Source organism: Pongo abelii, chromosome 1 (assembly GCF_028885655.2).
Source record: "Pongo abelii isolate AG06213 chromosome 1, NHGRI_mPonAbe1-v2.0_pri, whole genome shotgun sequence".
In the NCBI taxonomy this organism is placed as follows: domain Eukaryota; kingdom Metazoa; phylum Chordata; class Mammalia; order Primates; family Hominidae; genus Pongo; species Pongo abelii.
This window is the reverse complement of record NC_071985.2, coordinates 22,418,523-22,444,000: the sequence shown is the minus strand read 5'-3', so window position 1 is coordinate 22,444,000 and position 25,478 is coordinate 22,418,523. Positions and strand designations below refer to the sequence as shown.

At 35.5% G+C, this 25,478-nt stretch overlaps 1 protein-coding gene across 16 annotated transcripts in view; it reads right to left on the bottom strand.

The window, feature by feature from the left end:
* The window catches only part of CDC42BPA (CDC42 binding protein kinase alpha), a 331,875-nt gene that overhangs the window by 170,277 nt on the left and 136,120 nt on the right, over positions 1-25,478 (bottom strand). For 15 of the 16 annotated variants that reach the window (XM_054519311.2, XM_054519266.2, XM_024248084.3 and 12 more), the window contains one exon: positions 7,866-7,959. In XM_054519311.2, coding sequence (XP_054375286.1) covers positions 7,866-7,959 — 94 coding nt within the window. Of the gene's footprint in view, positions 1-7,865; positions 7,960-24,845; positions 25,475-25,478 lie in introns of those variants that run through there. The other variant, XM_054519308.2, reaches the window with a different exon arrangement.

Sequence of the window (25,478 nt, the reverse complement as noted above, 5' to 3'; positions counted from 1 at the left end):
GAAGGCAAGAAAGAAGAAAACAAACTCAAGCATACATGCAAAGAAACAAGCAAAACCAATGATAAACAGCACATAAGATACTAGAAATAAGTATATTAATAATCACAAAATTTATAAATGGATTAAATTCACCTATTAAACAAAACTGTTACACAGGACAACACACAAAACCAAAATGAACAAACGGGAAAAACATCAGCAATAATCTGTTTAAAAGGGATGCACTTAAAACATAAGGACACAGGAAAGTTGAAAGTAAATGGATGGAAAGGGATATATCAGGCATATGATAAAGAAAAGAAACTTAAGGTAGCTACAGTAGTATCAGTTAAATATATTCTAATGCCAAAATCATTGTAAGATTTTTTAAAAATTTATTAATATAAAAGAAAATACCCTGGAAGAAATGTCATTTCTGAATAATATATACATAATAGCAAAGCTACAAAAGAGCTGTGCAAAACACTGATGATTCCAAAGAAAAGTTAATAAACTTACCATCATAAGGATTTTTAAACAATGAATAATAGATCAGATAAATAAAATGGTTAAGAACACAAAAAAACTGAATGACAAAATTAACAATTTTAATCTTATGGGCATATATATCTGTACCCAAAAGTTAGGGAAAAAAAAGTATTCTTTTCAAATAAACATAGAACTTATAAAAACTGGCCTGTTACAAAATCACAAAGCAAATTTCAAAAAATGCCAAAAAAATCTGATACCAAATAGACCCAATCTACAGCAAACTGAAACCAGGAATAACTAACTAAACAAATAAATATAATACTATGGATATTAAAAGGCATATCACTAAATAGTGGCCCACAGAAGAATTCTAACTTAAGTTGGAAAATATTTAGAATTGAACAGTAGAATGCTCTGTATCAAAACTTATGAAGGAAAAGAGAAGCACAAATAAACAATACTAGGAAAAGGGGGGCAAAACAACACTGTAACAGAGATGTTAAAACTAGGAAGAAGCTGGTCTGTACTACTTTATGGCAATACAATTGAAAACTCAGAGAAAATGGACAATTTTCATCGAAAAGACTGTAACATATTAAAACTCAGGAAGAAAAAGAAAATCCAACAGACCTATAATCATTAAAAATTTGAATCAATAGTACAAAATCTATCTGCAAAACAAAATAAAATTGAAGAAAACAAAACTTCACCCAGGCTAAGGTGATTTAAAAGTAAATTCTACCAATGATATAAGTTAACAGATAACTGTATTATAAACTGTTCTAGAGCCAAAATGGGTAAGGGGAAAATATGGGTCTTCTGTTTCTTTTATAAGGCTAAAATGATCTAAATCTAAAAATCAGACAAGAACAATTTAATGAAAAAAAATTATACTCCAGTCTGAGATATGACTAATGTCATGTATGAATACCAGGTAACAATACTATATACAATAGTAGTAGAGTCAACTAAGAATGTGTTAAAATACTGCAATATAACATCTTGATAAAGTCATATTTACTCAAAGAATGAATGATTTAACAATGGAAAAGCTGTCATATATCAGATTAACAGATTAAAGGAAAAACAACCTAACATCATCTTGATGGATGCAGAAAAGTAATTTAGTTACAACCAGAACCATAACAAAAAAACTCCGGTAATCAGAAATGAGAAGGAATTTCTTAATTTGATAAGAGATACATACCAAAAGCCAACTGCAAACATTAAATTAATTTGAAGCTACAGAAACAACATCACTGCATCTATTTAACATTATACTGAAGGTCATTAGACTCCATGGTAAGAGAAAAAAATAGCACATATAAAGATTGTGAAGAAACAAACCCAAAATTTGTCATAATTTACAGATTACATGATTTACTATATGAAAAATCTGAAAGAATCTATAAACTATTTTAAACTGATAAAAAAATTAGCAAGATTGCTAGATTCAAGATGAATATGCAAAATCAATTCTAATCCTAAAGAAGAGCAACAAGCTATTAAACTGCAAATTTAAACAAGTATCATTTATAATACAGGTAACATTAAAAAATCCACAAGTCGTTTAGGAGCAAATCTAACTCATCTAGGTAATGGATTAATAGTGAACATTATGGAACTGTATTAACAGACATGAAAGAAAACCTGAAACAATAAAAAGAAACACAACATTCATAGATGAGAAGATTCCATGTTATAGACATGAATGTCCCCAAAATTAAGCTAATTTCAAAGCAGGTCTTAAATACATAAGCCAGTGTTTATGAAGGATTGTTCATGTATACACAAGGATGTGTGTACATGTATGGATATAAACCAATGTGCTAATCCTAACAATCACATAGAAAAATAAAGGGCCAAGAATAGCCAAGATCATTTCAGAGCAAGAAAAAGAATTATAGCAAACACTTCACCACCAGAAATTGACTTCTTAAGGTAAATTGATTCAGCTGGTATGGTTTTGACCGAGATATAAGAGAAAAAGTAAGTTGAAACTTAATTTGAAAGTCACAAACTTGGGAAAGGCTCGTAGATTTGAGGCAGCTGTCCGGATAATAAATAATGACCCACACAAAGTCAACAATCATAACATTTCAGGACACTGGGAATAAATAAAACATTCTAAAAGCTTCCAGAGATAGAGAGAAAGGCTGTAATAAAAGGACTGAGACTCAGAATGGCATCAGATGTCTTGACAGCAACACTGTAAGTTAAAAGACAACATAATGCTTTCTAAATTCTAAGAGAAAAATAGTTTCAAATCTAGAATACTATGTCTAGACAAATTATCAATACTAATGAATGCATTTTTCAGACATGGAAGATTATGAAATATTTACTTCCAATGGAACCTTCTTCAGGCAGCTATCACCAAATGGGATCCAGGAAACAGAGTCCAATACTAGAGAACAACATAAATTCCATGAAGACGATGAAAGGTAGTCCTAGGATAGTACCTCTGCAGTAGGTCTCTAGAACAAACAGTCCAGATTAGGAGAATGCAAGACTCCAGTATGAATATCTCCATGGGGAAAAAAAGGAACTGCTAAATTCCTTTTATTAAGAAATTCAACATGGTGGAGAGTATGAGAATAAATTGGTGACAGTTACACGGGAAATTAAGCAGAGCAAAGTGGTCACTTACACCAGGAAGAATAAAAAGGTTTTGAAGAAAAGAAATGCAATTAAAACAAACCGTATGACACGAAGATGAGTATTTGTATCATCATAATAAAATACCGAACAGGATTTAACGAGGGATTGTGTGATAATTACATTGGGAGGATAGAGAGGACGTGTACTGGCTGGGCAAGAGCAGAGCAAAAGACCTGAATCCTCATCTACCATGGTAGGATAGTATGAGATAGTATCTAAAAATAAATAATCAAGAGACAGCAGCACAAATATGGTTATAGGAAATATGTAAGTAAAGGAAATGCTCAAAGCACCACTGCACTTGCCTGGATGACAGAGCAAGACCCTGCCTCAAAAAATAAGATAATAAAATCTAAAAATTAATTTAAAAATCTGAAATAAACTAAGGTTTCTTCATTATAGTTTTTAATTTTTTTATTTTTATTTTTTATTTATTTATTTTTTTGGAGTCAGGATCTTGCTGCCACCCAGGCTGGAATGCAATGGCACCATCACGGTCACTGCAGCCTTGACCAGGTCCTAAGCTCAAGCGATCCTCCCATCTCATCCTCCTGAGTAACTGGGACTACAGATGCATGCCACCATGCCTAACTAATTTTTTATATTTTTCTGTAGAGATGAGGTCTTGCTATGTTGCTCAGGCTGGTCTCAAACTCCTGGGCTCAAGCAATCCTCCCGCCTTGGCCTCCCAAAGTGCTGGTATTACAGGTGCAAGCCTATGGTTTTGAAAATGGAAGTCCAACATGATATTATGTCCAAGAAAACCATTTTCAGTTCATCAATAAGTATTCTACAAACAAAACATAAAATATTATCCTATTGTCCAGAAAAATCAGAATGAATGACTGGGAGGACACACCAGACTTTCAGGAACAAATATAATTGAAGAAAACTCACAGAGACAGAAATACTACTCATACATTCTGGAATTTGCATTCCGATGCATTCAAAAGGAATTTAGAGAGGCAAACATCAGACTACAGGGACTCTATCTCCAACTTTGAGTCCATCGGGCTTGTAATATGCAGGACTGGAGAATCACTAGCTCTCTCCGTGGAGTTATTTTTCCCTGCAGCTCTATCCTCTCTGGAATGGTGGCCCCAAATTCCAGATGCCAAAGCCTCCCTGATTTCAATCTCTGTTTTCTCAACTCAGCAACACCACCATGCTATCTCCCTCTTCCAATGTCATACCTGGCACTACCCACTTCTCACTTCATACTTCCTATATACAGTTATCCTAGAGCAGTATAATTCCATATACATATCTTCCATTGTTTATGTGACTATTGTCATATCCTTTACTTCTACATGTCATAAACCCACATTACAAATAATTACACAGTACAGTACACATAAAAGGTACAGTCAGGTACCTTTTATGTAAATTAAATAAGAAAGACATATAGACATTTTATTTACCCACTTATTTATTGCATATGATATTTTTATGCTATAAATCCAAATGTCCAAACAGTATCATTTCGTTTGACATGGAGGACATTCTTTAGCATTCAGGCCTGCTAGAGATTAATTTTCTCATCTTCCATTTATCTGAAAATGTCTAATTCACCCTCATTTTTGAGGGATATTTTTCTTAATACAGAAACCTCAGTTTACACATTTTTTTCCTTCAGTACTTTAAAGACGTCACTCCAGGATTTCTCATGACAGGTCAGTAGTCCTTACCGTTTCTCCTCTGTATGTAATATGTCTTTCCTTCTGGCTGCTTTTAAGTATTTTTATCTTTAGTTTTTAGCACTTTAACCACATCTGACATGGCCAGATGTGGTTCTCTTTATAGGTTTGAGATATGGTAAAATTCTTAGATCTGAGTTTTTCATCACATTTGGGAAGGTTGAGCCATTACTTACACATTTTTTTTCCCCACATCTCACTCTCTTCTTCTATATGGATCCCTAAGCCTCTATTTATTTGGTCTCAATATTTTTCTCTATTCTTCATATTGGCTCATCTCTACTCATCTGTCTTCAAGTTCACTGGCTCTTCTCCTATCTCTAGTCCACTTTTAACCTCATCCAGTGAATTTTAAATTTCAGTTACTGTACTTTCTAATTGTAAAATGTCCATTTGATTCATTTTCCTGCTGAAATTCCTTATTTGTATAATCTTTAAGACTACATTTTCCTTTATTTTCTTAAATATTTTTATAACTTTTTTTTTTTTTTTTTTTTTGAGACGGAGTCTCATTCTGTTGCCCAGGCTGGAGTGCAATGGCACCATCTTGGCTCACTGCAACCTCCGCCTCCTAGGTTCAAGTGATTCTCCTGCCTCAGCCTCCTGAGTGAGTAGCTGGGATTACAGGCATGCGCCACCATGCCCGGCTAATTTTGTATTTTTAGTATAGACAAGCTTTCACTGAGTTGGCCAGGCGGTCTCAAACTCCTGACCTCAGGTGATCCACCCTCCTTGGCCTCCCAAAGTGCTGGGATTACAGGCGTGAGCCACTGTGCCCGACCTATGATCACTTCTTTAATTCTTTGTCTGCCAAGTCCAACATGTGTGCCAGCCAGGCCTCTACTGACTGCTTTTATCTGACTCTGTATCACTATCCACATCCCCATTTTTGTTTGTTTCAGTGATTTTTTTTTGAATCCTTGTCATTGTGAATAAGATGTTATATAGAGTATTGATTCTGTTATCTTCTTATGAAGAAAAACAATTCTTACGTAAGCACATAAAAAAATTACTGACTGATCTCCTTGACCATGAGTTGGCTTACAGATACACTCTGTGATTGTAGGTTCATACAAAAATCTAAGATTTATCATAAGCCCCTCTACTTGGGAGGAAGACTTCCAAACTCTATGGATCTGATCAGGGCTTGGACTTAGGTTGTTAGACAGGTTTAGAGTAGGTCTTAGGTGATACAAAGGTGTTAGCTGGCTCTCCAGGGATGAAAATTCAATTTCCCCTAGCACTGTTTCCTGCCAGGGAGATCTGCTTGATCATTAGTATTCTGGTCTGTTTTCAAATGCTATCATCTGCTATTGTCAAACCTCATATGGTCTTGTGGTACAATGCACAGCCCAATCTTGTGCCCTCTCTCTGCACAATTCCCTCCTCTCCAATGCCAAGCCCTGAATATTTCAACTGTTGCAGGTAGTCCAGCTCTGCTTTCACTCTAGCTTTCTGCATCAGAGTCAGGAACTGTCCCAGTCTTTGCACAATCTGAGGAATACCTCATGAGTTCATTTATGTCAGGGATAATAGTATTATGCTGCCTGTTGTCCACTGCTGGAAAAGAGTTGCTTCAACTATTGTATCCAGTTTTACAGTTCCTTACAGTGGGAGTGCTAATTTGGTACCAATTTAATCCTTCTATCATGGCCAGAGGCAGAGGTCACATAACTCTTTTTAACAAAGTTATCACTGCAGGACAAATTTTCCAAAGTTGGCTGGGCACGGTGGCTCACGCCTGTAATCCCAGCACTTTGGGAGGCCGAGGTGGGCAGATAACCTGAGGTCAGGAGTTTGAGACCAGCCTGGCCAACATGGTGAAACCCCATCTCTACAAAAAATACAAAAATTAGCCAGGCGTGGTGGTGCTTGCCTGTATCCCAACTACTTGGGAGGCTGAGGCAGAAGAATCACTTGAACTTAGGAGGCGGAGGTTGCAGTGAGCTAAGATCGCGCCACTGCACTCCAGCCTAGGCAACAGAGTGAGACTTTGTCTAAAAAAAAAATAATAAAATTTTTCCAAAGTTAAAATTACTGGTCTAGAGTAATGTGACATTTTCATGGCTTTTGGAATGTATTATACTAAACTGTCCTCCAAAGAGTTCCTGTCAATTAAACTGATATATTTTTGGACCTCTCCTATACGGCCAGAAAAAAATGAAGTTAAAAAAAAATAACAGAATAAAACTGTGGCATATAAACCTATTTTTTTTCTTTAAAATAGAGACAGAGTCTCACTATGTTGCTTAAGCTGGTCTCAAACTCCTGGACTCAAGTGATCCTCTTGCCTCAGCCTCCCAAAGTGTTGGGATTACAAGCGTGAGCCACCATGCCCAGCCTTTTCTTTTGGGTGGCCGTGGGGGAGTGAGGGGGTGGGAGACAGGACTTCACTGTTGCCCAGGCTGGAGTGCAGTGGTGCAATCTTGGCTCGCTGCAACCTCTGCCTCCCGTGCTCAGGAGATCCTCCCACCTCAGACTCCTGAGTAGCTGGGACTACAGGCGCACACCACCATGCCCAGCTATTAAGTAAACAAAAAAAAACCAACTAAGGGGTTTAGGGTTAGCAAAAGTTAAGCAAATGGGAACATGAAACTAAATCAATTTGTGAACTTTCTGAAAAAAGGATTCATTTGTTGAACACTGTCCCTTAGAATAACTAAGCAATTAGGAAAGAAAGACAAAAAAGTAAAAGTGAGGACAAAGCTGCGTTTCCTTATTCTATGTGAGACTTAGTTCTTTTACCCCCGGTGAACTTTGAAATATCTAAAGTACAACAGAAGTCACCCATAAAGGGTATATTTTATCAATCTTAAGTTCATTGATATAAGCAGCTGAAATGGCTTGTGACTTTTTAGACAAACCCCACAATAAATATGTCCAAATGCCTTTGTGGAAGGAGGGGTCACATAGATAGACAAATGGATGGATGGACGGGTAGATAGTATAAATAGATGGTTTCTAAAACAGATATATCAGACAAATAGCAAGGGAAATGTCTGTGAATAAAATAATTTAGGATTTATCTTTATTTACCGTTCCATCTTCCATCAGCTTCAGACAAGAACCAAAATCTGCTAACCGAATATGTCCATTCATATCCATCAGTATATTGTCAGGTTTAATGTCTCTGAAAAAATAAATAAATTCAATTTTTAGTGGAAAAATAAACAATTCATTGCTTGGTAAGATATTCTTTTTGTCAGAAAAAAATCTCAACTTATTTTAAAAGTAGTATTCTAAGAATATCTATTTAATTACTTTATTAATTCAAAGCCTGGTTCTGATTCATATTAAAACTTTCTCAAACACATGTAATTTCAGTATTCTTCTAGAGTTAAAAAGTAGTGTGGTAATTTTCATTCTGGTTAAATTAATCTTACTATCTTTCGATTTACACAGATTCCAATGTGACTACGGTAGACCTACTTTCTGCATACAGAAGAGTCAACATTACCTGATAACCACAAAAAATACTATCCTCTAGCCCATGAAACTGGACAGGGAAAAATATACTTTCTAGACCTTAAGATAACTGCAGATAGATAAAGTCTCAATTACTGTAGGTCATGACAACACAAAGAAATTGCTTCATAAAGTTGATTTTACAGAAGAACTAAAACAACTGCCTAATAGATTGTCTATATTATTTAAAGCTTTCACTGTCTTTGGATGTTAAGTCAGTGGTGTGTAAGATATCCAAATCTAAACTATATCATATACCAGCTTTTGTATTTGTTTTTGCATGTGAATGCAAACCTTAGAAAAATAATCATATATAAAATGGTTCTGTAAAGAAGAGTCTCAGGGACTTAACAATATTAAGTTTCTAATCATATTAAAGGTTGTAACTGTGAATAACTAAGAAATTATACCCATCCAACTCACTCTCTACTTTTAGAGGTCTCTCTGGAGAACCTATATATTTTTTAAAAAAACTATATTGCCATATAAATTACAGGAATATGGGAGGGCTACTTTAACCTGAATAATGCCATTTAAGATCTCTATGCCTCAGTTTTACCACCCATAATAAGGTTAAAATATTATAACAGTATTACTTTGATTACTGAAGCAATTTCTCTGAGTGTGTTGTATATCACAAGTTAGTAAATTATGGCCCGCGGCCAAATCTAGTTTGCTGCCTGTTTTTATAAATAAAGTTTTATTGAAACACAGCCATGCCCATTCATTTAGGTATTGCCTATGTCTGCTTTCACACTACAATGGCAAAGTGAGTAGTTGTGACACAGACCACATGGCCTACAAAGCCTAACATATTTACTCTCTGGCTGTTTATAGAAAAAGTTTTCAAACCCCTATTGTAGATGATAGATGGTTGCTAAAGAGAGACAGGGTGATTGAAAACAACAATCTGTATAGGGAATTAGCTTTATAATCCTCAACATTTGACTGTACTCTAACCTGTCAAAAAAGATCTTCTGCTGTAGGGGAAACATCAAAGAAGTACAGTTTAGTTCTGGAAGGAAGCTTAGCAATTACTAAGACCATTTTTAGATAAGGAAAAAATATTTTATTCTTTATCTTAAAAATTAAGCTATACAGTCACTACGAATTACTTCTACTGGTATAATACTTCTTAGATTGTAAAGGAGATTAAAGGAACTGCAAAGACAGGATTTATATGCATCAATAATATCTTTGCTTATTTTATGACAGTAAGTATAAAATATATACATATACATAAAGCATATTATGTGAATATATTTTATTCATACTATATAAATTAATAAAATGGAAAATACTAAAAATTAACAAGACATTACAGATAGTACTGAAAAACATAAGTATTCTATTACCATTCGTGATCTCATCCTCTCCCTCTACTACCCAGACACAGCCACTATCCTAAATTTGGTGTTTACTGTATCCATGCATATTTTATACTATTATGCCTATATACAACATCACAAAACTATGTACTTTTTAAAATGTCTTTATAAATGACACCAAACTGTGCATTGCCTTTTGCAACTTCATTTATTCAAATATTATGCTTCATCAGCTGGGTGTGATAGTTCATGCCTATAATCCCAGCACTTTGGGAGGCCAAAGGAGGCCGAGGAGGGAGGATTACTTGAGCCCAGGAGTTTAATAACAGCCTGTGCAACACAGTGAGACCCCTTCTCTACAAGAAATAAAAATGAAAAATGAGCTGGGCAAGATGGCACATGCTTGCGGTCCCAGCTATTTGGGAGGCTGAAGTGAGAAGATCACCTGAGCCTGGGAGGTCAAGGCTGCAGTGAGCCGTGACTGTGTCACTACACTCCAGCCTGGGTGATGGAATGAGAAACTGTCTCCAAAAGAAAAAAAAAAAAATATATATATATATATATATATGTGTGTGTGTGTGTGTGTATATATGTTTCTAAACATATACATGTGTATATATGTTTCTAAACATATGCATGTGTATATATATGTTTCTAAACATATGCATGTTATATATATGTTTCTAAACATATGCATGTGTATATATGTATGTTTCTAAACATATACATGCGTATATATATGTTTCTAAAACATCTATTTTGGGACATATTGTTTTAATTCATTAATTTAATTTTAATTATATACATATCAAAACTTATCAATTCTCCTGATAACGGAATTTCGACTGTTTCCCATTTTTATTTTGTTAAAACACAGAATGCTGAGATGAATATTTTAATAAATGTCTTCTAGTACTCATATTTGAATGCTTCTCCAGACTATAGATGTAGAAGTGAAATTTCTGAGATGAAAGATATGGACATCTTCAACTTTGCTAGCATGATTACAAATACAGTTGAGAATCTTTTTCATATTATCATTGGTATCATTGGTCATTTTACATTCGTCTTCTATAAAATGCCTGTTAATATCCCTTGCCATTTTAAAAATTGTGTGTGTACTGTTTTTTGTTTAATCTTCAGGGATTCTATTTACTCAAACTTAGTTCTTTATTATGTGTTACAAATCTCTTCTCCCTGCATGTGGGCTTGTTTTTCCATTGTTTTTAATGTCCTTCTTATTTGTAAAAAAAAATATATAAAAAATACTAATGTAGTCTTATAATTTATACTATGATTTGTCTTCCCAGACATCATAAGGATGGTGTCCTAATTTTCTCTTGTGTAAGTTTTAAAGTTATACTTTTCTAGTTTTTAAATCTACTGGGGATTAATTTTTGTGTGTAGTGTGAGATAAAGGGCAGTTACATTTCTTTCTACCCCAGCACCATTTACTGAATATCCTTTCACCACTATTATCTAATATCCCACATAGGTCATAAATTTGGTGGGTTTGTTTCAGGACTCTCAAGAAGAGCAAAAATACTACTGTATTACTCTCTATATTTTTTTTCAGTTGACGATCTTTACAGTGAAAGGGAGCCTATTAATAATTGCCAGGATAACAGGCATAAATTGGAACTCTTCCACACAAGCCAAGATGAATGGCCACCCTATCAATATGCCTCTACCTGCACCAATACCACAATGTCCTAATTATAAAATAATGAGCTTCCTATCGGTAGAGCATATTTTTTAATTGCCATTACTCTTCTAGATCAATGCTGGAATTAGCTTAATATGTTCTATAATACACATTGAAATTTTTATGGGAATCATGATTTTATAGACTAATCTGAAGAGAACTAACATCTTTGCAATATGACACTTCCCATCTGTATATACACTAAACCTATAAGTCTTCTTTTATATTCTTCAGTTATGAATTATTTTCCACAGAGAACTTACACATCTCATCTATAGGCAACATAGTGAGACTCTGTCTCTATAAAAAAAAAAATATTAAAACTTAGGCATGGTGGCGCATGCCTGTGGTCCCAGCTACTCAGGAGGCTACTCAGGAGGCTGAGGTGGAAGGATCACTTGAGCCCAGGAGTTCAAAGCTGTTGTGAGCCATGATCATGCCACTGCACTTCAGCCTAGGTGAGAGCAAGACTCCTATCTCTTTTCAAGTGTGTGCGCATGAGCGCACGCACACACACACACACACACACACACACACACACACACACACAAACACCGCCCCCTAATTAAATTTTTAAAAGTTCAGACTCTGGAAACCAGATCCTAGTTTCAAAATATTCAGTAAACTCTCAATAAATCACTAAAATGCAAAGGGCTCAACATTACTCTTATCACTTACCATTTTCTTCCAAATCAATACACAGTCTTCTTGTATAAATAATCTTATGTTATATATTAGCAGCTGAGAGAAAGGTTTTAGGAAATAAAATTTCAGGATCCCATAAGCATGCTGGGGGTAGAGTGAGGGTTGGGATAAGAATGTAACAACTGACAAAGTAAAACATTCAATAAGCATTAACTAAACATTTACAACATGCAACAGCACTGAATTAAATGCAATACTATGCACTATAGGAGTACATAAAAGTAGAAAACAGAAATCCTTCTTCTTATTCCCTTATCACCCCAAAAATATTTATGGGAGTAAACATGTTTATCTCTGCTCCCTCCAGAACTACAGTAAAATGACAATACAAGAATTAAAAGGGAGAAACCCACAAATGAATGTAAGAAAAGACAATAGAAGATGATGGGTGTCAGCACAATTTTCAAAGATGGAGAACATACATATGATAAATAATGCAGAGCCAAGGAAGCTGAATTATAACTGCCTACAAGGTTGGCAGAAAGGAACTAAATTGACTTGATACATGATTTGATGTACTGGAATACTTGAAAATGTACTGTTAGGCATTTGGTACATATAAAAGGAAATTTTAAGAGTATTGACAACTGTAAACAAATTTGAGCCTATTATTAATTATAGGAAAAATAGTTATATAAGAAAGGAAAAAATTATAGTATATTTCTTGGCTCAGCAATAAACAATATTTACAAAGTCTCAAAAATGCAACCATTATCTACCAAGAAGAGCAAAAATAGTGATAAAAGTATAGTGAGAGAATGCAGGGAGGAAAAGTAGAAAGAGGAATACAAACAGCTAAATCCTCCACTAGCATAGAAGGCAGTCAATAGAAGTCTTTACAAACTGTCCAAAATTCACAAATCTAGAAACATCAACATATCAGGACATTAGAGATATGGGGTTAAATAACTTTTAAAAAACAGAATTGAATATAGCTGCCACTAGGGAGCAGGCATAAGAGGTATGCTGGAGAGACTACTTTTCAATATAACCTTTTTTGTATTAGATTTTTCTTTACTGTATTAAGTATTGTTTGTTTAAAATTAATTAAAAACCAAAAATACATATGTAAATGTCTGAATCATTTTATCAAAGAATATGAAAATGTTTTCACTAAGCCACTAAGATCATCTGCAGTCAGCAATATATTTTAGTCCAAACAGTTAATGGTTATCAATATCACAGATAAGCACCATGATGTTAAAATGACAATATTAATTGGTCTCTGTTTATCCAACAATGAGTACAATTATACATTTAATACAGTATGTAGCCTACTGACTCACTCCACATCCTAACTCATTTTATTCCATGGCAGAAGTCTCTCTGTTCTTAAAATGGTCACTATTTAGGCAGATGGAAACTCTCCTAACCTTCGAAATAATGAGGCCTCAGGAGGATGGGCCATTTATTCTCCCTAGTCATCTGTTGTGTCTGAAAATATTTAAGTTTTATTTTTGTTTTGGGGGTGAGGCAATATAATAGATAATGCTGGTATGAGGCAGAATTTAAAGGATTCATAGGGTAAAAGAGAAAATGGCTTTTCCATCTAGCTGGACTGAATATTTCACTAAATTACCAGGTGAAAGTAAGGTGTAACACTTACATAAATTCACATACTTTATCACCTCGAGCAAAAGAAAACATTTGACCAAGACTATAGCTTGGCCTTCTGTGGTTTCCTTTTTCCTTCAGACTTACCTATTATTTTCATTTAAATCTAAATGTATAGTAGTCATAAGAAAAATGTTTGGGGCAAAGTATGATGTGAACTAGGCCGAAATTATACAAGGACCACCCTGGTTCTCTTTGTACTCTAAAGTGTAAACAAAGTGAAGAGAAGCCACACATTCCAATTCCCATTAGTGCTCACTAGGGGCGAGAGTGGGGGTGCCTCAATGCCTCTGCTGACCAACATCTATCAACTGAGTAAAGAAGGCTCTTAATTACTTCATAAGGATGTTCTCAATAGGTAGTAAAACAAGCATAGATACTTCATTCAAACTTGGGGGAGGGGGGCTCAAGAGAGGAGGAATAGCAAGAGCTCTCTAGTGTCACCTGAATAGAAAGAAGGTTACACTTAATTGACAGTACCCACAAACCCAAAAGGTTCTAACATCTTGAAGAAGTACGATCAAAGAAAAGTAGGTAGACAAACATCTACCTATTCTCTGTACAAACAATTTGATCACTGAGCTAAGATTTTGGCATCTTACAATACTACATAAGAATAAAAACTAGAGGCCTCCTAGAAAATGTTTTGCATTCCATATTTGGTAAAATCTTTTTAAATAATGAAGGTCATAAGTATAAAGTTATCTATGATTATACCTGCTCCAAGAAAATGCAAGTGCTTGTCCTTACATTACCACTGAAATGTATGATAAATTCTTAAAAGGAATTTGAGTGCTGAAAAGAAGTTGTCCAAAAGTTTTTTTTTTTTTTGGCTTTCCATTTCCCTACTCATTATGCAGAAAATACTCTTTAAGATGACAAATGACCTTTTCACTGCCAAATCCAATAGCATCTTTTTAGTTTGAATCCTGTAATGACTTCTCTATGACATCTGACACTGCTGGTTATTCTCCCAACTATACCACTTTCTTCTCTATTTTTTATCCCAACTAAAATTAATGCTTCTGTTTCCTTTCCTGGTTCCTCTTTTCCCAGAAGCATAATTTCCATTCCCCTAATGCTGCCCTTTCTTAATATGCAGCTCTCTGCTCTCCTTTGTACCTCAATGATCTTTTCCTTGGAGGTACCTGTCATTTCTCAGATTTCAGGTTAGCTGGTTGCCCTATGACCTCAAATCTCTGATGAGTTCAAGACAATGTTATAATTTTTGCTTTAAGCAGTCATATGGTTTGTGAAGAAATTAGTAAGAATAAAAAATTTGTAGTCTAGTATGTATATCTAGACATTTACAATTTTAAGTGCCTTGGATTCCTTTCTGCAGATCCAAGCTTTCATGTAGTATCATTTCCCTGCAGCCTAAAGAACTTCCTTTAGTATGTCTTACAGTGCAGGTCTTCTGGCAATAAATTCTTTTGTTCTTTTTTTTTTAAGACGGAGTCTCACTCTGTCACCCAGGCTCGAGTGCAGTGGCATGATCTTGGCTCACTGAAACCCCCACCTCCTGGGTTCAAGCAATGCTAAATAAAAAATTTGTAGTCTAGTATGTATATCTAGACATTTACAATTTTAAGTGCCTTGGATTCCTTTCTGCAGATCCAAGCTTTCATGTAGTATCATTTCCCTGCAGCCTAAAGAACTTCCTTTAGTATGTCTTACAGTGCAGGTCTTCTGGCAATAAATTCTTTTGTTCTTTTTTTTTTTAAGACAGAGTCTCACTCTGTCACCCAGGCTCGAGTGCAGTGGCATGATCTTGGCTCACTGAAACCCCCACCTCCTGGGTTCAAGCAATGCTCCTGCCTCAGCCTCCTGCGTAGCTGGGATTACAGGTGCCCGCCACTAAGCCTGGCTAATTTTGTATTTTTAGGAGAGGCAGGGTTTCACCATGTTAGTCAGGCTGGTCTCAAACTCCTGACCTCAAGTGATCCACCTGCCTCGGTGTCCCAAAGTGCAGGGATTATAGGATTAAGCCATCACCCCTGGCCTCTTGTTCTTTTTGTTCTTCTTTTACTTAAAAATATCATATCACATTTATTTTTGAAGGATATTTTCACTGGATATACAGAATTCTTGGTTAAGTCTCTCTTTTAGCTTCCTTATTTTCTAATGAGAATTCATCTCTTAATGGAATTGTAGTTCCCCCAAATGTAATTTGGCATTTTTTCCTTGCTGCTTCCAAAATTTGCTGTCTTTGGATTTCAATAGTTTCACTATAATGAACCTTGACATGGCCTTTTTCATATTTATCTTCCCTGGTGTTTCTTTTTTTTTTTTTTTGAGGCAGAGTCTCGCTCTGTCGCCCAGGCTGGAGTGCAATGGTGCCATCTCTGCTCGCTGCAAGCTCCGCCTCCCGGGTTCACGGCATTCTCCTGCCTCAGCCTCCCGAGTAGCTTGGACTACAGGCGCCTGCCACCACGTCCGGCTAATTTTTTGTGTGTTTTTAGTAGAGAAAGGGTTTCACCGTGTTAGCCAGGATGGTCTCGATCTCCTGACCTCGTGATCCACCCGCCTCGGCCTCCCAAAGTGCTAGGATTACAGGCATGAGCCACTGCACCCGGCCCCCTGGTGTTTCTTGAGCATCTCAAATACATAAAATTATATCTTTCATCAAATTTGAGGCCATTATTTCTTCAGGTATTTTTTCTGGCCCATTCTCTTTCCTCTCCTTCTTGATCTCAAAGTACATGTACATAAAACCTTGTGATATTTTCTAACAGGTCCTTGGACTACTATTATTTTAATCTTTTCCTCTCTGTTCATTACCTTCAATAACTTCTGGCTTATTTAACTTCAAGTCTTTACTTTGTCATCTCCACTAGGCTGTTAATTTTTTGCAGTGAAAATTTTCATTTCAGATTTTGTATTTTTCATTTCTAGAATTTCCATTTGATTTTTTTATTTGTTTCTAGTTCTGTGCTGAGATTTCCTATCTTTTCATATATTGTGAACACATTTTATTTTCCTTTACTGAGAACAGTTGTAACAGCCACTGAAAAATCCTAGTCTGCTATTAATAATTTCTACATCTGGGTCATTTCAGGGATACTCTTTTCTCTTGTAAAGGAGTTACATACTCCTTTTTCTTTATACATTGGGTAATTCTGAATGTTCCCTGAACATAATAAATGTTAAATTTCTGAAACTCTGGATTCTTTAATTTTTCTCCAGTTAGCATTTTTTTCTTTCTTTTTTTAATCAGCTGATTAAACACATTTAAACTGCAAACTGTTTCTTGGTAAGAAGTTTCTTATCTTTCGTCTTTAGCTGGGCAGCTCTGAGTGAAGCTATCACTCAGGGGTCATGCGAGCTGTCAGTAGACAGATTTTGGATCCCCTCTCTAACAAACATAGTTTCCCCAAATTCAGCTTTCACAGGCCATAGAGACCTGAGTTCTTCCACTTATCTTCTTGCTATCTTCTCCCATGCCACAATGTACACCATGCCATTTTCACCCAGCCCCAGGCTGAGAGCTGCAAAACATGAGACGTCATTTCATATACCTCCATCTTCTTTGAGGATGTATTCCCAATCAGGTTCTCCCTGCTTCTGTTCACTCTTTAGTGCCTTTAGGATAATGGTCTTTGTGCTATGCTCAGATTTTTAGTTGCTTCTGTGAGGGCCTTAGCCCAGAAGGACTTCATTCAGTCACTAGCCCTCCTCATACATTTGGACCATTATTAATTTGAATTTTCTAAAAGATGCAGCCAACCCTATTTCTAATTAAGGCACCCTGAACTTTTAAGTTTTATGAATATAGAAAACTATATTTTTCAAACATGGCCTCAATAATATCTCTCACTCCACATTTTCATCTAGAACCTTGCCACTCACCCATCAAGAAGATTGTCCCTTCAGCTTGAACCTGGACGGACTCTTGTGACTGTCTCAATCAATACAGTATGATAGAACTTAGGCTGGCTATGACTTCCAAGGCTAGGTCATTAAAATGTCATGCAATTCTGCTTTGTTCTCTAGAGACACTTGCTCTTGGAACATACTTATCATGTTGTTAAGAAAGTCAAGTAGCCCACGTGGGAAGAACAAAAACCCCATGCCCACAGCTCTGGCTGAACTCCCCAACTGATGGGCAGCACCAACTGGCTAGCTATGTGTGTGAGCCATTTTGACAGTGATTCTTCCAACCACAGGTGAGCTACTGCAACTCATGCTGCATAGAGAAGATACAATTAGGTGCTGCCTAGTCCTGCCCAAATTTCAGACTCATGAGCAAAAAAAAAAAAAAAAAAAAAAAAATGTTGTTGTTTTATATTAGTCACTATAGTGTTTCAGGGTGTATGGTGGACAGAGATGTACTATCTTCTCCCTCAATGATGGGCTTTGCCCCAGATGTCAACAGATAGCTCCCCATTGCCAGGTTCCTTCAAAGTTACAGACAGCCTCTTTAAACAACTGCCTGTGTTTCCTGGAGAACTTCATATGCATTGAACGACTGATAAGGAAATAAGAAAGACCATGCCATTTCTACTAAACTAGCAACAACTCAGGTGACCACAGACGCTTCAGAACTCCTAGTAGGGCTGACTGAAGCTTTGGCCTCAGTGTAATCTGACTTCTCCTCCACCCAAACCTGCTTTCTCCAATTCCCTTCTACAGGTGTTAACCCCTAATAAATACCCTGCATGACACATTCTGTCTCAGTGCCTGCTTCTGGAGAACATAATGTGTTACACAGAAATTGGTAAGTGGAACAGTAGCCCAACAAATTCCATTTTCTGGAAGAAGCAGCAAAATAACATCTGGCATTCAAAACCACTCTGAGTCAGTGACATCTTGCAAATAACATGGCAGCCAGACAACCAGATACCAAGAATTGTCAATAAAAGGAGTGAAAGGAAAGTTCAGGTAAAACATTATTTTCAACTTTGATAATTCATGAAAACTGAGAAATGTCTGGAAGAGATAAAATACCTATTACTGTAAAAACATTATTCAAGTTTTCCATAATTTGAGTATTAGTCAAAACATGTTCACTAATTAAAGTTTCTAAAATGAATAATTTTCCTTGTCCCTAAACAAAAGTAAATAAGATTTGGGTTAAAAGTTTTATGATTTTAGTCTTAAAATAATAGATTTAAAAATTTTAAAAGCATTCTATGCTGGGCACAATGGCTCACGCCTATAATCCCAGAACTTTGGGAGGCAAGGCCAGCGGATCACTTGAGTCCAGGAGTTTATGACCAGCCTGAGCAACCTCATCTCTACAAAAAATACAAAAATTAGCCAAGAATAGTGGTCCACGCCTGCGTTAGTGGTCCCAGCTACCCAAGAGGCTGAGGTCAGAGGATCACCTGTGCCCAGGAGGTCAAAGCTGTAGTGAGCTGTGATGATACCACTACACTCTAGCCTTGGTGACAGAGCAAGACCCTGTCTCAAAAAAAAGAAAAAAAAAATCATTCTAAAACAACGATTATATTGAAAGGGCAACATTCTATGGGTGATTTTTTTTAACTTCACTAGAACATCAGTACCAAAAGCATGATTATTACAAATATTACCCCCATAAGACCGAAATGCGGATACGACATTAGTTAATCTATATAGTTTCAACTCTGGCTGGACACTGAATTCAACTATAGAGGGTTATTTTAATTGCACGTACCTTGGCCCCAACCCAGGCACCACTAATCAAAATATTGCACAGGGGATTGGTCCCTGACAACCACTAATTTAAGACAGGCATTTCTCTTCCCAGCAACATCAAGTTACTATCTCCCATTTGGTTCCTTTTTATCATTTATATAAGTTAGGGTAGTGGACTCTTCTAAAACAATACTTTTATTTTCTAATTTTTCTACTCCTTTTTTATATACTCATATAAAAACAGCATACTGCATTATATTAAAATGAAACTGCTTTTTGAAATTGTCTCTTAATTTTGTCAAAGAAATATTACATCAGTAATAAAAGAAAGTCCGCACTGGTAAAATTATGTCACAAACAGCCTTTCTGCAATCAGAAATTAGAATTCTTTATGGAACATTAATTTGGGGTTCATCTTACATTTGAGAAAACAGTTATTCAAAAAATTCTGTCAGTAAACTTTTCTCAAACTAATCTTTTCCACCAGGTAGTGAAGCTATTATTTAAGAATTATGGGAGTAAAAAACTAATGATTATATAATTCCAGGTACTGCAAAATAATGGTGGATATACAAATCCTAATCTTTCTATGCATCTTTCCAAAAACCATACAGATACAATCAACAAGGAGAACAAGTAAAACAACCCACAAACCATATTTAAAATGTAATTCAAAGAAAGACTACTATGAAATTCAAATTATGTGTAATTACGAAAATAAACATTCAAATTCAGCAAATGGGAAAAAGAAGAGAAAAGCGGGGAGTAACAGGGCAATAAAATGCAGATTAAACTACTGCCCACTGTGACAGAAGGAAGAAGTCCTATCATGAGTAGGATAGATAGTACAGTTGGGGGAAACTGGGTGAAAGGTACATGGGACCTTTCTGTACTACCTTTGCAATTTCCTGTGATTCTAAACTTATTTCAAAATAAGGTTTTCTAAGCTAAAAAAAAAATCATCCTGAGCAAATCTACAGAATTATTTTATGCTTCTCATTATCCTGTTATATATTAACATGTCTTTACACTTACTCTCTTTAACAAATACTTGTATGTAGATAAATAATATATCACTAAAAGAAAAACCTTCTAAAACTATAGTACAGTCAATAGCATCTGATCTGAGAAATACTCACTGGGAGATTCAGTTAAAGGCTCCTCAGGATCTAATCAAATGGCCAGCCTGAGGAATAACTACATTTAGCTACCTATCAAGTAACTTCTATGCTAAATAGTTCTGTACAAGTACAAATAGTGACAGATAAAAGGAGGAAACAAGTAATTAAATTAGTACAAAAATATGAAAACGTATATAATAGCTTTATAGGATAGACCAGAAGTTTCATTCAATTACCATGCATTGGCTCCTCCAAATGTCAGATACATTCAAACTGATACTATTGCTGTATCTGCCATATGAACACTACACTAAATGAAGATGTCCAAATATGATAGGAAAGCTTGCCTAAAGACCACGGAATTATCTGTATAGTGAAGACCTAATCTTGCCCAAAGAGAGGTCTGGCTTTTATCCTCAGCTACTGGAAGATGATCTCTAGGCTCCTGGAATAGCACGATTGATAGGAGTGTCTTTGGCTACTAGACAATCTACCAATGTAATTTATGATACATGTAATTTATTTGAGTCATACTATGTTTTGCCTCTGGAAAGGACTGGAGACTAAAGGTATCAGCCCAACATTTGGGAAGGGCTGGAGACTAAAGACAGTCACTCAGGCAGTAAGTAATTGAGCCCATCCCAAAAAACTATAAAAACCAAAGGCTTAGGTCGGCTTCCCTGGTTGGCAATACTCGGTAAGCACTATCATATATGTATGCTGGGCTGTCCTAATTCCACCAAGAAAGAATGATGTAAGCTCCACATGTGGTATTTTTTTTTAACTCTACCCTATATATTAATACTTCTTCCTCTGGCTGATTTAAATCGGTATCCATGTAATAAAATCAGTATTCCATGTAATAAAATACAACTGTTAAGTATAACAGCATTCAGTGAGTTCTGTGAGTCTTGCAAATTATCAAAACTAAGGGGTGGTTTTGGGAACCCCTCGAACTTCCAATTGGTGTCAGAACTTGGAATGGTCTATTAGGAAGGTTTCCTCTAAAACTTTGTAGTTGTCCCAAATTCCTTGTAGTTACTGCAATACCAATTGAACTGTAATACAGTAACTATATTTATATTTTAAAATTCCTAATTGTGCACATCCTGAGTTCACCTATACTCTAGTGTAACAGTTTTTAACTATATTTTTAACTATAGATGGTCCCTAACTTACAATGGTTCAAATTATGATTCTTCAACTTTATGATGGGCTTACTGGAACATAGCCCACTGTAAGTCAAGGAGCATCCATATAACATTACCTATTCTTTAATAGTTTCACAATACTATAAAAATAGTTCCTCCATTAGCAATATGAAAAATTCCAATTTTGAAATGTAACTCAGGCCTGTAAGATACTGAAGAAAATTTTGAGTAAGCCTTAGGCCTCAAAATATTTCTATCTCATTGTAAAAGTAATGATTTTACACATTCCAAGAGGATAACTGCCAAATCATACCCACAAATCTAAGCCGAAAGAGATAAAATCAGCGCTCTGGTATAGGCAAAGCACATACCAATCCTTCATGAAATTCTTATGGGATAACAGATGAAAAACTCTCTAGATATGAATTATGTGGTGTTTCCCCCCAACAAATTCTATTAAAATAGGATTGCTCTATTTCCTATATTGGTACTCTTTACTCAACCACATTATATAAAATATTATCAACATTAAAGAGATGAGGTTAATAAAAGCTGTAATCAAAAATCTTGACTATGAAACTACATGAGATAAAAAGAGTTATGAAGAAAACCATAAGTAAGTTAACTGGTGTTTCGTTTTAGTTTTTTGGACTAGGGTAAAGAAAAATTACTTTAAAAATACATTCCATCCTAAGAATCTATTCAATCCAGCATTTAAGATTTAAAACAAAGACAGGAAAGCACGTATATTCCACTAAGTTTCACGTAACCTGCTTGCCCTCAGGGAGAGATTCTATCCAACAGAAAGCTGGTGTGCCTCAAGCATATGACTCGACTTCTGTTCATTATTTCTTCTTGGTTTAGGGTCTTCATTTTAAAATATAATTTCTATTTTGTAATTCTTTATTCCTTTTTATATTCTGCCATTGATTTATTGCATACATTCTTATTTCTAATTATCTAAATCCATTATGGAACACAGTGAAGATGAAAGTAATAAATAACTAGATAAATAATTTGATTATCAGGAAATATATTTTTGTGTACATTCTATGCAATAATGACTGATATAACCCCTTTTGGAACTTATATAGAATTCATGGTCTAAATTCCAAATATAACAGCAACTGTTCCTAAAATATGACTTGACAATGGTAGTGCTGTGTTGCAGCAACCTATTAACCAACACCCAGACCCTTGAAACCACAAGGCTGCAGGTCTAGATGAAGAAAACCTCCAGAGAGACATCATAAAATATATCCACTGAGTACAATAGAAAAAAAGTCATAGTCTATGCCTCTGCAAACTTGAAGTCTAATTTAAAAAATATATATATATTAAAGTAAATAACTGGATAATGGGTAGTAGCCTATACTTTAACACAGCATATGATAAACTACCAAGTAATCATTCATTACATGTACTGTTCATATTTCCAGTTCATCTCCAGGGCACTGAGGCTGGTACAGGTGCATTATGCACTCATTAAAACTCATTAATACAGGCACATCTGACGAGTTTCTATTTCTTTCTATTATTATCCCTATTAAGTTTGAAAATTTCCCATCTTACGCCACTAGTAATCTTTCCAATTTGACTCCTGTATCCTTCCAACATGAACCTAAAAGTCTTTGAAAGCTTATTTGCTATTTGGCAGGACAAGATATACAGGGCTCATCTTGTACACTTCCTACCTAGATCTTGAGTCAGTAATTTCTCCAAGTAGCCTGTTTTCCCTGCAGTAGGAAATAGTATGTGAGGATGATAATCTGTCAATAGGGATGCTCACTGCTACTTGCTGGTCACTGTTTCTAGTTATTTTCACCACACAGAGCTGTACGTATGGTGTATTGGGTGTGTGTATGAAATACTGCAGAAGTTCATACTGATATAAAGTGCAGTGGTGCAATCTTGGCTCACTGCAACCTCCGCCTCCCAGGTTCAAGCGATTCTTGGGCCTCAGTTCCTTGAGTAGCTGGGATTACAGGTGTGTGACACCACACTGGGCTAATTTTTGTATCTGTAGTAGAGACAGGGTTTCACCATGTTGGCCAGGCTGGTCTCGAATTCCTGACCTTAAGTGATCTGCCCGCCTTGGCTTCCCAAAGTGCTAATATTACAGGTGTGAGCCACTGTGCCCAGCCCACAATGATACTTTCAATTCAAATTCATGACATTAGGGTTTTTAATGATCTCTTCCAGATTACATCAGCATCTCCTTTCTTCTACACCAAGAATTCTGATACCTAACATAAGGGATAAAATTAGAATACTCCATAATCATTGTTTCATTTCACGTTATAAACACAACAATGTCAAAATAACAGTAACTATACTGTCACCACTAATTTGATTACTGAAAACAGTTTGAAAAAAATTTTTATATAAATTCTCCCAATTATCACTACCTACTTTTACAGTTGTACTGCATGCTCATGCCATAGCATATAGCCATTAATCCTGTGCTTACTCCTTTTAACTTTTTTCTGCTTTAGTTCTACAACTGACTATTTAATGAGCAATACCAGTCCTTATACTGATATCTCTATAGCCATGTTAGTCATCTGAAGCTCATTTTTTAGTAGGTTATACTAGAAAATGTATACTATACTAACTAGTATATATTACTACACTATACTAACTAGATTAGTATCTTCTTCAAGAGGAATTCATGGAAACAACATTCCTAAAATTCTTGTAACTCGATAACATTTGTACATGCCTTTTATACCTGAAAGTCTGTTTTGTTCACATTTTCTTTTCCAGGGTATTATAAATCTTTATCATAAAGCTTCATCACTGGGAAGTCTAATGATAAACTAGTTTTCTCTCCCCTCTAATCCACTGGCTCTTTATGCCCCCTACTTTTTAACTTTAAAGATAAATAATTATTCTAGAATTTGTTTATGCCCTACCTCTCTCGATTATCTTATAGCTGTCATATACATTATGTATTCATTCAATGTCCCACAAAAACAACTTTTACTTTAAAGCCATATATTTTAAAGATTTAAGAAAAAAATATATATATACAGTATTTCATATACACTGAGATTTTTACTAATTATTATTCTCTTTCTTCTTTCCTAAAAATCCAGGTTGCCTTCTGCTATCTTTGCCCTACATTCTGAAGTGCTTTTTTCAGCATTTCTTGTAAGGAAGGCCTGAAGCAATGAATTCTTTTGGGTTACCTTTATCTGAAAATGTCTCCCCCTCACCCCCACTTCGTTACTGAAGAAAATATCCCCAGATACAGAATACTGCATTGATAGTTTTCTTCCTCTCAATACTCTGAAGACGTTAATTACCTTTTAGCTCCTGTGGTCTTGATGAGAAATCTGAGATCATTCCAATTGTTTTTCCCTGTATGTGATATGTTGTTTTCCTCTGGTGCTTTCAAGACTTTTTCTCTATCCATTGTATTCTGTACTTCGATTTTGATGAGCTAGGTGTGGTTTTCCCAGAATTTACGTTGTTTTGGGTTTGCTGCAATTTTCTTCCGCGGGGTGGAGGCCAGGGGAGGGTTCTGGTGGAATTCTAAAAGAGCTGTAACACTACGCAATTTTTTATTCTACAAATTCATGTATTTCTCCAAACACGGGAAGTTTGGAGCTATTATTCTTTTCTGTCCTATTGTCTCTATTCTCTCTACCTGGAACTCCAATTACTTGCATGTTACACCTTTTCATTCCTGAGAATCTGCTCATTTTTTCCATCTTTTTGTCTCTGTTTTTCATGGGATAATTTTTATTGATCTATATCCAAATTGAATTTGAATATACTTTATTCCTATGTAATCTCCTTTGTCCTCTCAAAGACATTTAATAAATTTTTTTTTGCAATACTGTATTTTTCTGTCCTAAAATTTCCATTTGTTTCTTTTATAGTTTTTATTTTATTGCTGAGATACTTCCATCATGTCATTTACCTGGAAGAAAACA